Source organism: Onychomys torridus, chromosome 7 (genome assembly GCF_903995425.1).
Source record: "Onychomys torridus chromosome 7, mOncTor1.1, whole genome shotgun sequence".
Lineage (NCBI taxonomy): Eukaryota > Metazoa > Chordata > Mammalia > Rodentia > Cricetidae > Onychomys > Onychomys torridus.
Genome location: NC_050449.1, coordinates 65,862,462 through 65,876,149, shown reverse-complemented (window position 1 = coordinate 65,876,149; position 13,688 = coordinate 65,862,462). Strand labels below are relative to the sequence as shown.

Sequence of the window (13,688 nt, the reverse complement as noted above, 5' to 3'; positions counted from 1 at the left end):
GCCTACAATATACTTTTGTTCATACATTTCAGTAACATATATACTTTGGTTAGTTACAAACTATTAGTTTCACTGAACTATCTTAAATATTGAAAAAGTTCACTACACATCATCAAAAAATCCACTTATTTATACCACCCATCAGAAAAGTCTCAAAATACTAGGGAGCTGTCAAGATCAAAATAGCAGATTAAAGATTTCCAACATTTTAATTTTTTTCTTGACAGCTCAAATTTTATCCTTGGTAAGAAAGAACACAACTATCAGCCGTTTCCCATAAATGATGAAGTGGAAGGCACACTATGTTCAATATTGATGAAATCTGTACCAAACTGAGGACTGAATAACTTCACTCTAAAGTGGCCTCCTTGGTACTATCTCCTGATATTCATATCCTGTTTGATTCCCTTCCTTTTAATGTGGCTAGGACAGCTGACTTGATTGTTAAGGACAGCTGACTTGATTCTTAACAAAATACGATAAAGATGACAAAGTATATAACATCATTTTATGAACATAATTATTTCTTAAGACTAAGAAAATTGGGCCGGGCGGTGGTGGCACACACTTTTAACTCGGGAGGCAGAGCCAGGCGGATCTCTGTGAGTTCGAGGCCAGCCTGGGCTACCAAGTGAGTTCCAGGAAAGGCGCAAAGCTACACAGGGAAACCCTGCCTCAATCCCCCCATCCCCCCCCAACTCCCTCACCCCCCCCCCCCCCGCGCGCAAAAAAAAAAAAAAAAAAAAGACTAAGAAAATCAAGTCAGGCAGTAGTCTCAAACTCGGGAGGCAGAGACAGGCAAGTCTCTGAGTATGAGGGCAGCCTGGTCTACAGAGTGAGTTCCAGAACAGCCAGGGCTACACAGAGAAAAGCTGACAAAAAACAAAACACCACCACCACCAACAAAAAGGAACTCTCCCTTACTTTATGGAGTTAAGTAGTCATTTTGGGAAGAACCACATTGCAAGGAATAAGTGTAGTGAGTAGCCATCCCAGCATTGGTCTGGAAGTTCCAACCCCCATTGAGGCTTCGGTAATGGTCATGCCCACAAGGCGGGGCGGAAGACCCAGGATCAGAGGAAGTCTCTCTTGGTTCTAGGACCCTGGACGCTGGAGGTAGACCGAGCAGAGTTCTCCAGAGAACACCACCAGACTGCACCATACCTTTGCCAGACCCTATAACCTATCCCTTCATTTGTAAGTTACCCCACAAAATAAACCTCCCTTTAACTACGTGGAGTGGCCTTAATAATTTCACCAATAAATAAGTCAAAACCTAGAAGGATCCTGAGACTCACTCTGACAATCTTTTAAGAAACCAATGCTACAAACAAGCATCTGAACTTGGAAGACACTTCCCCAGTAACGCTTTTGATGAGACTGCTTTGAGGACCGAATCTTGAATGGTAGTCCTATTAGGCCCTAAAGCAGAGGATCCAGTTAAGCTACAATCTGCCTCCCACCAACATAAACTGTAAGACTATAAGATAATTAATATATGTTAGTTTATGGCAATAAGGATATGGGGAAATAATATACTACAGCTTGTCAGTTATTATTTCAAGTAAAAATGCATTCAATTAAAATGCATCGGTATTTCAGCTTGCTAATTAATCATGCTAATGCTTTTCCTAAAGACAATCATCAAGTTATTTCAGACACAGAAATGCTTTATGTACACTACTCGCTTCGCCACACAGAACATTTAAAAAGACACATATTCAAGGGTATAGTTAACAAAACAACATGTTTAAAACATTGCAAAACTTTATTGAAAAACTGGCTATAACTGGAGTACTTCATTGGGCATGCATGGAGGGTGGCTAACCCCCAAACTTTGGTGCTTTTTTTTGACTCACAATAAGCCATTAGCAGCTTGGTCAGCAGTTTTTGTGTCGTCAATGCAAAGGTCAAACAGTGAAAAAGAAAGTGTCTTCAATTATCTTGACAATGGTGTTGAAATCAAATACCTGAAAGTGTCTTAAGGAACTCTCCAGAACTGCACACCATCCTTAGAACTTCCATTTTTCAAACAATACATTCATATACAATATATACATATGTATATATGCATATACTTATAAACTATGGATTAGCCTATACTAAGATCCAAGATCCACTCAGCTATGAGTCCTGAGTAAATCATTTAATCACTAAACCTCAGTATTTATTTAACTATAAAATGAAAGAAGTAACAATACCTGCTTCCTAGGTATATTTAAGAATTAAATGAGATTATTTTATGTACAGCATTTAGTACAAATATTTGTCTATTAGTAGCTTAATAAATTTAATTATTACCATTATCTATTACTTTTTACTAAGGATTTTTAACTAAAGTATGAAGGTATATTTCTCAGAATAAAATGCTATCAAGGCTTCTTAATAATTTTTCAAAATTAAAAATACCTGGTCCAGTTTGCAAGCATAAATATTTTGCTATCATCTGATCTTCATAATCTTTTTATTCACATTTTGAAAGTCTTCGTTTTTAAAGCTATACCTGACCAGTTTAAGCATATTCCCCATCTGACTAAACGGTCATAAAGATGGTAACCTTTTCTGGTACCCATTATGATAATAGATGACTACTTGTTGATAATCTATAATTTTAACTGGGTATTGTTAATATTCCAAGCTGACTAAATAGTTTTGAAAACACTTACAGGTTTAGAAAATGGTTGAAGAATAACAGAGCTATCTGAAGATCGAGATTCAGGATGAAAACTGACTGGCAAGGCAGCCACAGGATTTGATGCTGGATTCGGGAAGCGTTGACTTGTAGGCTTGAATGAAGTAGTAAAACCTGTATTTTAAAATTACACAACACATTGAATGCATTTCTATATAATCAACTTTTTCAAAATATTTTAGTTTAAAATTAAAGTAATACAATAGTATTATACCTCGATTAAGTGCACCATTCTTTAGTCCTCGTGAATGGGAGCTGGGGTTAACTCTGTTCAAAATATCTAAAAAAAAACACAGATATTTTAAATTTGTTTGAATGAAATAGATATTAAAATTATGAACTGAAAACAGATATTAGAAGGAATATTATCACTAATTTGAAAATATTTTATCAGCATTAACTGTTTTATAGAATAAGCAATCTTTCTCATTATAACTAAATGTCTAAAGGCCAGAAATATAATAAATCCAAATGATAAATCCAAATGCATATAAGCCAAACATGCTGCAAGGCAAAGAAATTTTTGTTCCTATAAAATCTTTCATAAACCACGCCTGGTGGTACATGCCTTTAATCCCAGCATTCAGGAAGCAGAAGTAACGGATCTCTGAATTTGAGGCCAGCCTGATCTAGAGTTGCAGGACAGCCAGGGATGTCACAAAGAAAACTTGTCTCAAAAAGCCCCCCCCCCCCCCAAAAAAAAACCTTCTAAACACATATGTAAATATGGTTGTTTGGAGTTGAAGTCTATACTTCCCTTGGGATGGCAACAGAATTATATATATATTTGGATTCCTATGATTTAAAATCAAACACCGATCCATTCTCCATATTCTATTCACAGTTCTAAAAGCAGTGAAGTTGTATAAAGAAGAATTTCCACGGACTATTTATCATTATCTTTGAGTTGCAAAAGGGAAACTACTAGAAGTTACAGACTAAAATGAATCTACAGTTTACTGGAATATCTTATAAGTTAAGAGGATTCAAATCTATCATCATATCAGAAGTTAAGATTGGCATGACTCTGAGGGACTGATTTAAAGTTCTTACTCTTACATGCATATGAATGTGCATTGTTTTTAACATCTAGCTTACTCAGTAACTAAACAAAAATTTGAAAGAATGAAAATTTGCTCTTGCACAGAAACACAGGTTCAAGTCCCAGCACCCACATGGTATCTCACAACCACCTGTAATGCCAGTTTGAAGGGATACAATACCCTCTTCTGACCTCTGTGAGCATCAGGTACTCATTGAATATATACATACATGCAGGCAAATACATATACACATAAATTAAAACTAAATAGATCTTTTTAAAATAGTCGAACTAGCTAATATTTTTTCAGTAATGTTAACACAGTGCTTACTAATCAAGTACTACATTATTTTATAAGAAAAAGAAGCTACTCAAACAACTTGACTTTTTTCAATCAGAAAACAAAAATTAATATTTAAACTCTCACCTGTCAGTGATGGCACACACCTTTAGTCCCAGCACTTGAGAGTCAAATACAGGTGGATCCCTATGAGTTTAAGGCTAGTCTGGTCTACAGAGCAAATTCCAGGCTCCAAAGCTATACAGAAAAACCCTGTCTCAAAAAACCAAAACTTAAAAAAAAAAAAAAAAAAAAAAATCAAACTATCAAATAACTACTGCTTTACTATTTTAGTGGTTGTGATCTATAAAAGACAAATTCTTAAACATTTAATTCATATTTCATATGTTGAAACTCCTATGGCCTCCAGATAAAATAATACAATCATTTTAATTTTTCATCTTCACAGTTCAGAAAAAAAATCTAATGTCACTCTCTTTCTTACAGAATCATCTTAAAACTAATATACAGGCCGGGCAGTGGTGGCGCACGCCTGTAATCCCAGCACTCTGGAGGCAGAGGCAGGTGGATCTCTGTGAGTTCAAGGACAGCCTGGTCTACAGAGCTAGTCCAGGACAGACTCCAAAGCTACAGAGAAACCTTGTCTCGAAAAACCAAAACAAAGAAAAAAACAAACAAACAAACAAAAAACAACAGAAAAAACTAATATACATTGTTATAGTTGAGTACAGTTAACAGTCATCTCTAATCAATATAAATTCAACTTGAATCCTGTCATATTTTCATTGAGATTTTGAATAATAATTTTACAATATAGTAACATTCAAGTGTAAGATAATCAATACCTAAGAAACTATAAATAAGAAAAAAGACCATTCTGATATTAGCCACATGCACACTATCATACTAAACTTATCTTATAATCCAAATAGCATCTTACTTAGCATTCCATGGGAAATTATCTATCTATCAAAGGAAAAAATACTGACATTTCATTTGGTTAAATTATTCTATTATAAAACTATATAAAAGTACCAATCCAATCCTATACAAGAAAAGCAAGAAGTATGCTTTCAGAAAATTTCATGGTACTCTCTCACTGTTAACCAAGGTAAAGTAAGAAATACTAATATGCTAGACACATTAGCAATCTTTGATAAATTTTTCTGTCTTAAACATGTAATTAAAATGAGAAAGAATCGTTTTATCTTTGAAATTTATACATTCTGGATTTTTTTCCATTGAGACAGGTCTCACCATCTAGCCCTGGCTGGCCTGAAAGCCAGAGATTCACCTGCCTCCCCAAGCATCTCCCTAGTGTTGAGAAGCTACCATGCCTGGCTCCCTTTAGACATTTCTGAGTAGGCTGCTTAACAACTATCAGTTTTCTTACCTTAACACTGTGACAATGTTAGGTCCAAACATTCTAACTGAAAGCTAATAATCCAAAGGCTATTCTACTAAAAAGCCTGAGATGGAAGTGTACTAACTGTGACACAAGAAAACCACATGGCTTGAGGCACCCCTCAGTATCACATACATAAGGTGATGCTGAAACACAGCCGCGGCCATCATACACTCTCTCTTCCCTTGTAGCCGAGTGGAGACGGCATACAGTGGGGCCTGGACATGAAATTCTCATCTCAAATGAACACAACATTTATTTACTACAACTCAAAAATTAAAGCTAAGCATTCTAAATTTTTCCTTTAAGCTACTATGGGTTTAAGAGAGAAAAAGGAGGGGTTGGGGATTTAGCTCAGTGGTAGAACGCTTGCCTAGCAAGGGTAAGGCCCTGGGTTTGATCCTCAGCTCTGGGAAGGAGAGAGGGAGAGAGAGAGACAGAGAGAGAGAGAGAGAGAGAGAGAGAGACAGAGAGAAGGAGAGACAGAGAGAGAGAGACAGACAGAGAGAGAGACAGACAGACAGACAGACAGAGAGAGACAGAGAGAGAGAGAGACAGACAGAGAGAGACAGAGAGAGAGAGAGAGACAGAGAGAGACAGAGAGAGAGAGAGAGAGAGAGAGAGAGAGAGAGAGGAAGCAGATAAACTGGTTTAATCAGCACCACTAAAATTTTAATTCATGCTCTCAGAAGAGCTCCAATGCCACCAGCAAATCCCGTGCATTTCCCTGTTTGCTCTGCTGGTACTTGACATCTACCCCTTCTTAAAGCTCCAGTCAGAGTCAACCCTGACCAATTTTCCAGTAGGTATCTCATTCCTAACTTCTAATGGTGGGATGAGGACATTTTCACAACAACCCTAAGAAATAACCTTATCCAACTGCCTTCACTCAAAGTAAATGCTTACTTGAAATGGCTGGTTTTGAACTTGCTATCTCTGCAACAAAGATGGGCTCGTCGTCATCATCCTCTTCAACTTCTTTCACTTTCTTCTGCCATGGTTCTAGCTCCTCTTCTTCACACTCCATGAAGAGTTCCGCCATTTTTAGAGTATCTAGTTTTTAAAAGAAGCAACTGTCTTTTAATTAAAAGTTATTTGTTATACATAACATACTAGAAATCTACTTTAGTAATCTTAGTAACAATTTCTGAATTGGTGTTTGTGATGAATACATGATAACAGTAAGAAACTGAGATCTTACTTTCTAAGCTCTAATAAACTAGTAGATTTCAGACAGATGATGGTTATTTATTTACAGCAGCTAGAAAATCCAGTCAAAATGAGTTTCAGTCATACATATAGAATGATTATCTCCACAAGAAGGATTATATCCTATCTATTGCCTAAAAAAAAAAAAAAAAAAAAAAAAAAAAGACTTAACAAAAGGGAGGTAGACTGTAATAAGAAGCCACAGATGGGAAACAAATTATAATTAATGAACAAGACTCACAAATGCAAATGCAAGGCACAAGACTTAAAAAAAATAAAGGATATGGTGTTAGAGAAAAACATAGAAAGGACTGAAGCTTTATCTCAAGTAGAATGAATTACACATTTCTCCCTAAAAAATTCAATAAAGCAATGCACATAGAAAAAACTACTTAGAAATTCAAGTAACACCTCTCTCTTAAAGGTGGATGGATAAGCACCAGGAATTTTAGGAAGGAAAATTTCCTTTGTAAAAGATCAAAAGATAGTAAAATAAACTAAAAGGATTCTAAGAAAGAGATAACAAAAAGCAAGAAAAATAGAGAAAGGAAACAGGCACCAAACAAAAAAATTAATGTTTGAATAGGAATAAAACTGACAGGGCTTAGTGGGTAAAGACGCTTGCTGCCAAGTCTGATGATGACCTGAGTCTGACCCCCAGTCCCTAAGTAGTGGAACAGAACCAACTCCCACAAACTGTCCCCTGACTTCCTTCCCTATGCATCTCAGTACATACGCACAGTCATGAACATGCACACACATACATACACATACACAGACACAGACACACACATACACCCAGCATAATGAACAAAAAGTAAGACATAAGGAGCAAAGGACATAGCATTGGGTACAAAAGAAAGTCTCAGAAGAGAGTAACTCAGTAGGTCTAGAGAACAACTAAATTGGATAGATGCAGGATAGCAGCACTTTTAGAAGACTTCTCCAGGAACTAACAGGATTAAAAAGTTAAACTTCAAGCCGGGCAGTGGTGGCACACACCTTTAATCCCAGACAGAGGCAGGTAGATCTCAGTGAGTTTGAGGCCAGCCTGGTCTACAGAGCGAGACCCAGGACAGACACCAAAACTACACTAAGAAACCCTGTCTCAAAAAAAAAAAAAAGTTAACTTCAAGATCACCTCACAGGCCAGGTGGTAGTGGTACCAACTTTAATCCCAGAGGCAGAGGCAGCGATCTTTGAATTCAAGGCCCAACAAGTCTAGAGAACAAGTTTCATGACAGCCGGGGCTACATAGAGAAACCCTGTCTCTAGAAAACAAAACGAAAAATATAAAAATTAAAACACACTGGAGAGGTTGTTCAGCAGTTAAGAGCATATGCTCTTGAAGATGGCCCAACAGATCTGGCACCCTCCTCTGGAATTTGTGAGCACCTACATTCATACATGAACATAGCCCCTCTCCCCCCCCCCACACACACACACTACACATAATTAAAAACAATAAAATAAGCACATATATAAAAAGAGAGAAATGGCTCAGCAGTTAAGAGCACTTGCTGCTCTTCCAGAGGACTCCAAGCTCTAGTCTGACTTTTTTTTTTTTTTTTTTTGGAGCTGAGGATCGAACCCAGGGCCTTGCATTTGCTAGGCGAGTGCTCTACCACTGAGCTAAATCCCCAACCCCCAAGCTCTATTCTGAATATCCACACTGGGTGGCTCACAATTCCCTGTAACTCCAGCTCCAGGGAAATTCAATGCCCTCTTTTGGTCTCTTCAAGCACTACATACACAAGATATAAACTCAGACACACACATACCACAAATAAGAAATGAAAAGGATACTTTAAAAAAAAAAAAAGCTAAAACATCCACCTTTAATTATCTAACATTGTTAGTAAAATTGATGCAACAGTATACACACACACATGCACACAAAACTTCATGAAACTTTGGCAGTCAATTAAAGCCTTTTTCAGACTGTTTGGCTCTTTAAATTACATGCATATACTGATTAACATTGTAATGGACAAAGATGGAATGCCAAAAACAGAGGGAGGCAAGTTGGGGAAGGAAACCAGTATTAAGAGCCTCAACTATTAGAACAGCTATGTACATGAACATCAGTGGAGCTTGTCCAGACATGAAGATAATAAGTCTACCAAAGAAATAATCTGAGGTTCTACTTTAAATAGTATCTTTATCATTTCTAAGCATTTTTTCTATTATACAAAAAAGGTGTCATTTCTACTTTTAACTCAAAATTAAGGCAATATTCTACCATGTTCTTAATAACATGGCCATAAGTCACAAATTTAATGTGGCCATTTATAAGAGGCCTGGAGCTTTTCTCTTACTACTCACAGAAGACATCAAGCCTAGCAATACTCTGATCCTGACTTTCAACACTCAAAATTTTTGGAGCTCAAGAGATGGCTCAGAGGTTAAGAGCACTGGCTAATCTTCCAAAGATCCTGAGTTCAATTCCCAGCAAACATGTGGTGGCTCCCAACCATCTATAATGAGATCTGGTACCCTCTTCTGGCATGCAGGTATACACGCAAGCAGAACACTATATAAATAATAAATATATAAACATTTTTAAAAATTGTCCAAAAATAAATTTCTACCCAATTGAACAAGCTAATTTATAATATTTTGTTATGACAACCACTGTAAATTAACAGAGTATACAGCACATGAAAGCATATATATACTTGTGTGTGGGTATAAATAACAAGGCTCTGCCATTGTTAATATGAAAGATTGTTAAGAAAAAGCTAGCCAGGTAGTGGCAGCACACACCTTTAATCCCAGCACTCGGGAGGCAGAGGGAGGCGGATCTCTGTGAGTTCAAGGCCAGCCTGGTCTCCAAAGTGAATTCCAGGAAAGGCGCAAAGCTACATAGAGAAACCCTGTCTCAAAAAATAAAAAATAAAAATAAAAAAAATTTTAAAAAAAAGAATGAGAAAAATAATATTAATTAATTAAAGGGGGGCTGGAGAGATGGCTCAGAGGTTAAGAGCACCAACTGCTCTTCCAGAGGTCCTGAGTTCAATTCCCAGCACCCACATGGTGGCTCACAACCATCTGTAATGAGACCTGGCACCCTCTTTTGTATACATAATAAATAAATAAATCTTTAAAAAACAAAAAGAAAGAAAAGAGAAAGCTATTAATTCTTTTCTATAACTTTTTATAAATGCTTGTACAAGCATAGAAGACATATGTGATAATGTATACCAAACTTGTTAAACAGTAGCTATTTCTGTTCATTTCTACTTGACTTGTTAGTTCATTTGTTACTTAAACAGCTCCAAGACTGTCAGTTGTGCCCACTTCTCCCCTATCACAGAGTATAACTGTCATCAGCCGCACATGAGTGCCAGTTATTGAAGCAATGCTCACCCTTTGGTGGAAGGGAGCTGTCACCCATCAAGCTGCAGATCTGACTTTCTACAAGTTGTCACCTAAGTATTGAGATATGACATCAGTCAATTTTTAGTCATTTTAACTGCAAATGTTGAGATATAAAACTTGGAATTAGGAAATTCTTAGCCAGGCAGTAATGGCACACACCTTTAATCCCAGCATTCAGGAGGCAGAAGCAGGTGGATCTCTGTGAGTTCGAGGCCAGCCTGGTCTACAGAGTGAGATCCAGGACAGCCAGGGTTACACAGAGAAACCCTGTTGAAAAGCCACCACATATACTCGGGGGGGGGGGGGGGACGACGACCCAAAGGAAAAAATTCTTTTTTTTCTTTTTTTTCTTATTAAATACATTTATTAATTTTTTTTCCATTTTACATACCAACCCCAGTTTCCCCTCCATCCCTTTCTCCCGCCCCCTTACCTCCCTCCCACTCTGCCCCCATCCACTCCTCAGAGGAAGAAAAAAGAAATTCTTGATGAAGGAGATGGAACAATGGCTAAGAACATTTGTTGCACGAACAGGAAGACCTCAGTTTGAATCCCCAGCACTTAACACAAAATGCCAGGCATGGAAGTATGTGCCTGTACCCTCAGTGTTAAGGCACAAAGACAGGTATATCCTGGTAGCTTGCTAGCCAGGCAGTCTAGCCAAAACTGAGCTTCAGGGCCAGTGAGGCCCTGTATACAGGGAGTAGGGCAGACAGTGACAGAACAAGATCCCTTGTCATTCTCTGACCTCTGCCCAAATGCACAAAGCATGCACCCACACTCACACAACACAAACAAATGCATAAAAAAGAAATTCTTGAATCAAATTTAAATATTTAAACTTACCATGTGACCACAAAAAGCAGCAAGTTATATCTCAGTTTGCCTTTCTAGAAAATAAAGATATCAACTATTAGGGCAGATTTTATCAATGTATATACAATTTACCCTCTCTAATAATAAAAAAAAAAACTGTTTAAGTTGGATGTTTGTTATGCATATAATTTATTTAAAATAACTGGTTCATTCCTGAATAATTCCAAATTTTGGAAATAAAATAATATCAAGTACTTCCAATTTCAATAAATCCGATAAATTAGTAAATTAAACTAAGTTATTTGTGACAAGCATGTGAAACATATCTGTAATCCAGAAGCTTGGGAGGCTGAGGCAAGGTTTGATACCTAGAATACTCAGTGAGACAATATCTCAAACAAACACAACAAAATAAATGCACAAGTAACACCCTTTCATAAAAAAGGAATAATTTCCTCATAATGCACTGTTTTAGTAAATGTCACTTTTCAAATGCTAAATGGCACTAATCTGTTACCTATTCACACTCAAAAATATATTTCAGTAATAAGACATAATTTAAAATATATTTTTGTATTGCAGAATATTTGTGCACTTTGTGAAGATGTGTTGTGATTGGTTTAATAAAGAGCCATTCGAATGTTCAATGGCTAGGCAGGAGAGAATAGGCAGGTCTTCCGGAAGACAGGAACACTTGGAGGAAGAGGAGACACCAGCAAGATGCAGAGGAAGTTGGACATACAGAATGCAAGAAAGGTAAAAAGCCACATGTCAGAATGTGGAATAGAAGCAGGTTAATTTATAATTTTAAATTATAAGAGCTAGTTGGGAGCTAGGCATTGGTGGCGCACGTCTTTAATCCCAGCACTCGGGAGGCAGAGGCAGGGGGATCTCTGTGAGTTCGAGGCCAGCCTGGTCTCCAAAGTGAGTTCCAGGAAAGGCGCAAAGCTACACAGAGAAACCCTGTCTCGAAAAACCAGAAAAACAAAAAACAAAAACAAAAACAAAGGGCTAATTGGGAACAAGCCTAAGCTAAAGGCCAAGCTTTCCTAATAAAAAGGTCTCTGTGTCATTATTTGGGGGCTGGCAGTCCAAAAAAAGTCCAACAAGAAAGACCTGTGTAGATGTAACCGTCTTGTTAAATAAGAAACATAGAGCCAATTGCAGAGTTAAAAGCCAAGAGGTTAGAGCAATAGCTGAGAGCTGAAAACCTTACCCTTCACTGCTCTGTCTTTCCTCTCCACAAGAGACCTACTTCCTGTGTCCTGTCTTTTATATAGACTTTCTGTTCTGCCTTCTCATTGGTTGTAAACCCAGCCATATGACCTCCTCGTCACTGCCTGTCCTACAGACCTCCAGGTCTTCTATGGCTGGTATTGAGATTAAAGGCATGTGTTGCCATGCGGGCTGTATCCTTGAACACACAGAGATCTGCCTAGCTCTGCCTCCCAAGTGCTAGGATTAAAGGCGTGCACCACCACTGCCCAGCTTCTGCTCTGTCTTGCTCTGACCCCAAGGCAACTTTATTAATATACAAATAAAATCACATTTCAATACAAATAAATTATCACTATAGACCTGCTACATCTGTCACCCCATTTTGGGCACCAAATGATGTTTTTCTGTCCACTCAGTGGCTGTACATGAATCTACTGATATTTTACTTATCAGCAGATTGAGCACCAGTCTGGCAGCCCCAGTAAACTAAGTCTCTATCATTTTATTTACCAACAAAGACTCGAGAGTCAGATGTTGGGGTGAAAACCTGCTAGATCAGAGAAGCTAAGAGGCAACCAGCTGACTGTGATTTTTGGCTAGAAAGACAGCAAGAGACACATCTCTTCACTCGTCCCAAAAACTAAAAACGTGACAAACTCTAGAATTGCCCTTTCCTTCCTTTTCTATCCAAATTCCTGGCTTTTTTATGGCTAATTCTGGTCAGCTAGTCACTGGCTCCACCCCGATTCAAGGTTAACTTTATTAACAGTCTCGGAGTGTGTCACAATGCAATCAAATATCCTGCAACATTTTAATTCATTATTTTTCTGATTTTATCAACTAAGAGACAGAAAAACAGTTGGATATAGCTTCTTAGAGATTTATTCATTCAAAATATAGGTGGTCTTGGCCAGCTACATAAAAGGCATGTTAAAGTTTTAGGTGAAAATAAAGATTTGTAAGAAGTTTACAATTAACCACACTTTATAACTCAATGGTCTTCAAGAAAAAAGTTACAATAAACATTACCAAAAATTCATAATTAGCCAGAAAGATGGCACATGCTTATAATCCTAGCATTTAGAAGGGTAAAGCAAAAAGAAGATCAAGTTCAAGGCCACCCTGGATTATACAGTAATTTCCAACTATCTTGGACTTCAAACATTTCAAGACCTATTTCATAAAACCAAAATCGAACAAACAACTGAATGGCTTCTTAACTTCTTTAATTCAATTATTTATTGGCTTTTGAGACAGGATTTCTCTGCATAGCCAGCCCTATCTGTCCTGTAACTAGCTCTGTAGACCAGGCTGGCCTCAAACTATGTAATGCTCATGACAATTCTTGTTCAACATTAAGGACTTACCAATATTCCGTATCACACGTATACTATCTGTTGTGGAATATTACTTTAACTAGGCAAAGATGTGTTACATCTGTTTATGCTTTGTCTGCCCAAGACACCTGACTGGTCTAATAAAACACTGAACAGCTAATAGCTAGGTAGTAGAGGGATAGGTGGAACCTGCAGGCAGGCAGAATAAGTAGGAGGAATCTAGAATGAGGAGAACAGGAAGAAAACAAGGGAGAAAGAAATAGAGATGATGATGCCAGGGCCTGCTA

At 37.5% G+C, this 13,688-nt stretch overlaps 1 protein-coding gene across 4 annotated transcripts in view; it reads right to left on the bottom strand.

Moving 5' to 3' along the window:
• The window catches only part of Znf280d (zinc finger protein 280D), a 90,192-nt gene that overhangs the window by 63,165 nt on the left and 13,339 nt on the right, over nt 1–13,688 (bottom strand). For 3 of the 4 annotated variants that reach the window (XM_036192129.1, XM_036192128.1, XM_036192126.1), the window contains exons 2-6: nt 10,877–10,920; nt 10,019–10,080; nt 6,347–6,493; nt 2,907–2,972; nt 2,667–2,806 (exon numbers count right to left, since the gene is read on the bottom strand). In XM_036192129.1, coding sequence (XP_036048022.1) covers nt 2,667–2,806; nt 2,907–2,972; nt 6,347–6,493; nt 10,019–10,046 — 381 coding nt within the window. In that variant the 5' untranslated portion in view covers nt 10,047–10,080; nt 10,877–10,920. The remainder of the gene's footprint in view (nt 1–2,666; nt 2,807–2,906; nt 2,973–6,346; nt 6,494–10,018; nt 10,081–10,876; nt 10,921–13,688) is intronic. The other variant, XM_036192127.1, reaches the window with a different exon arrangement.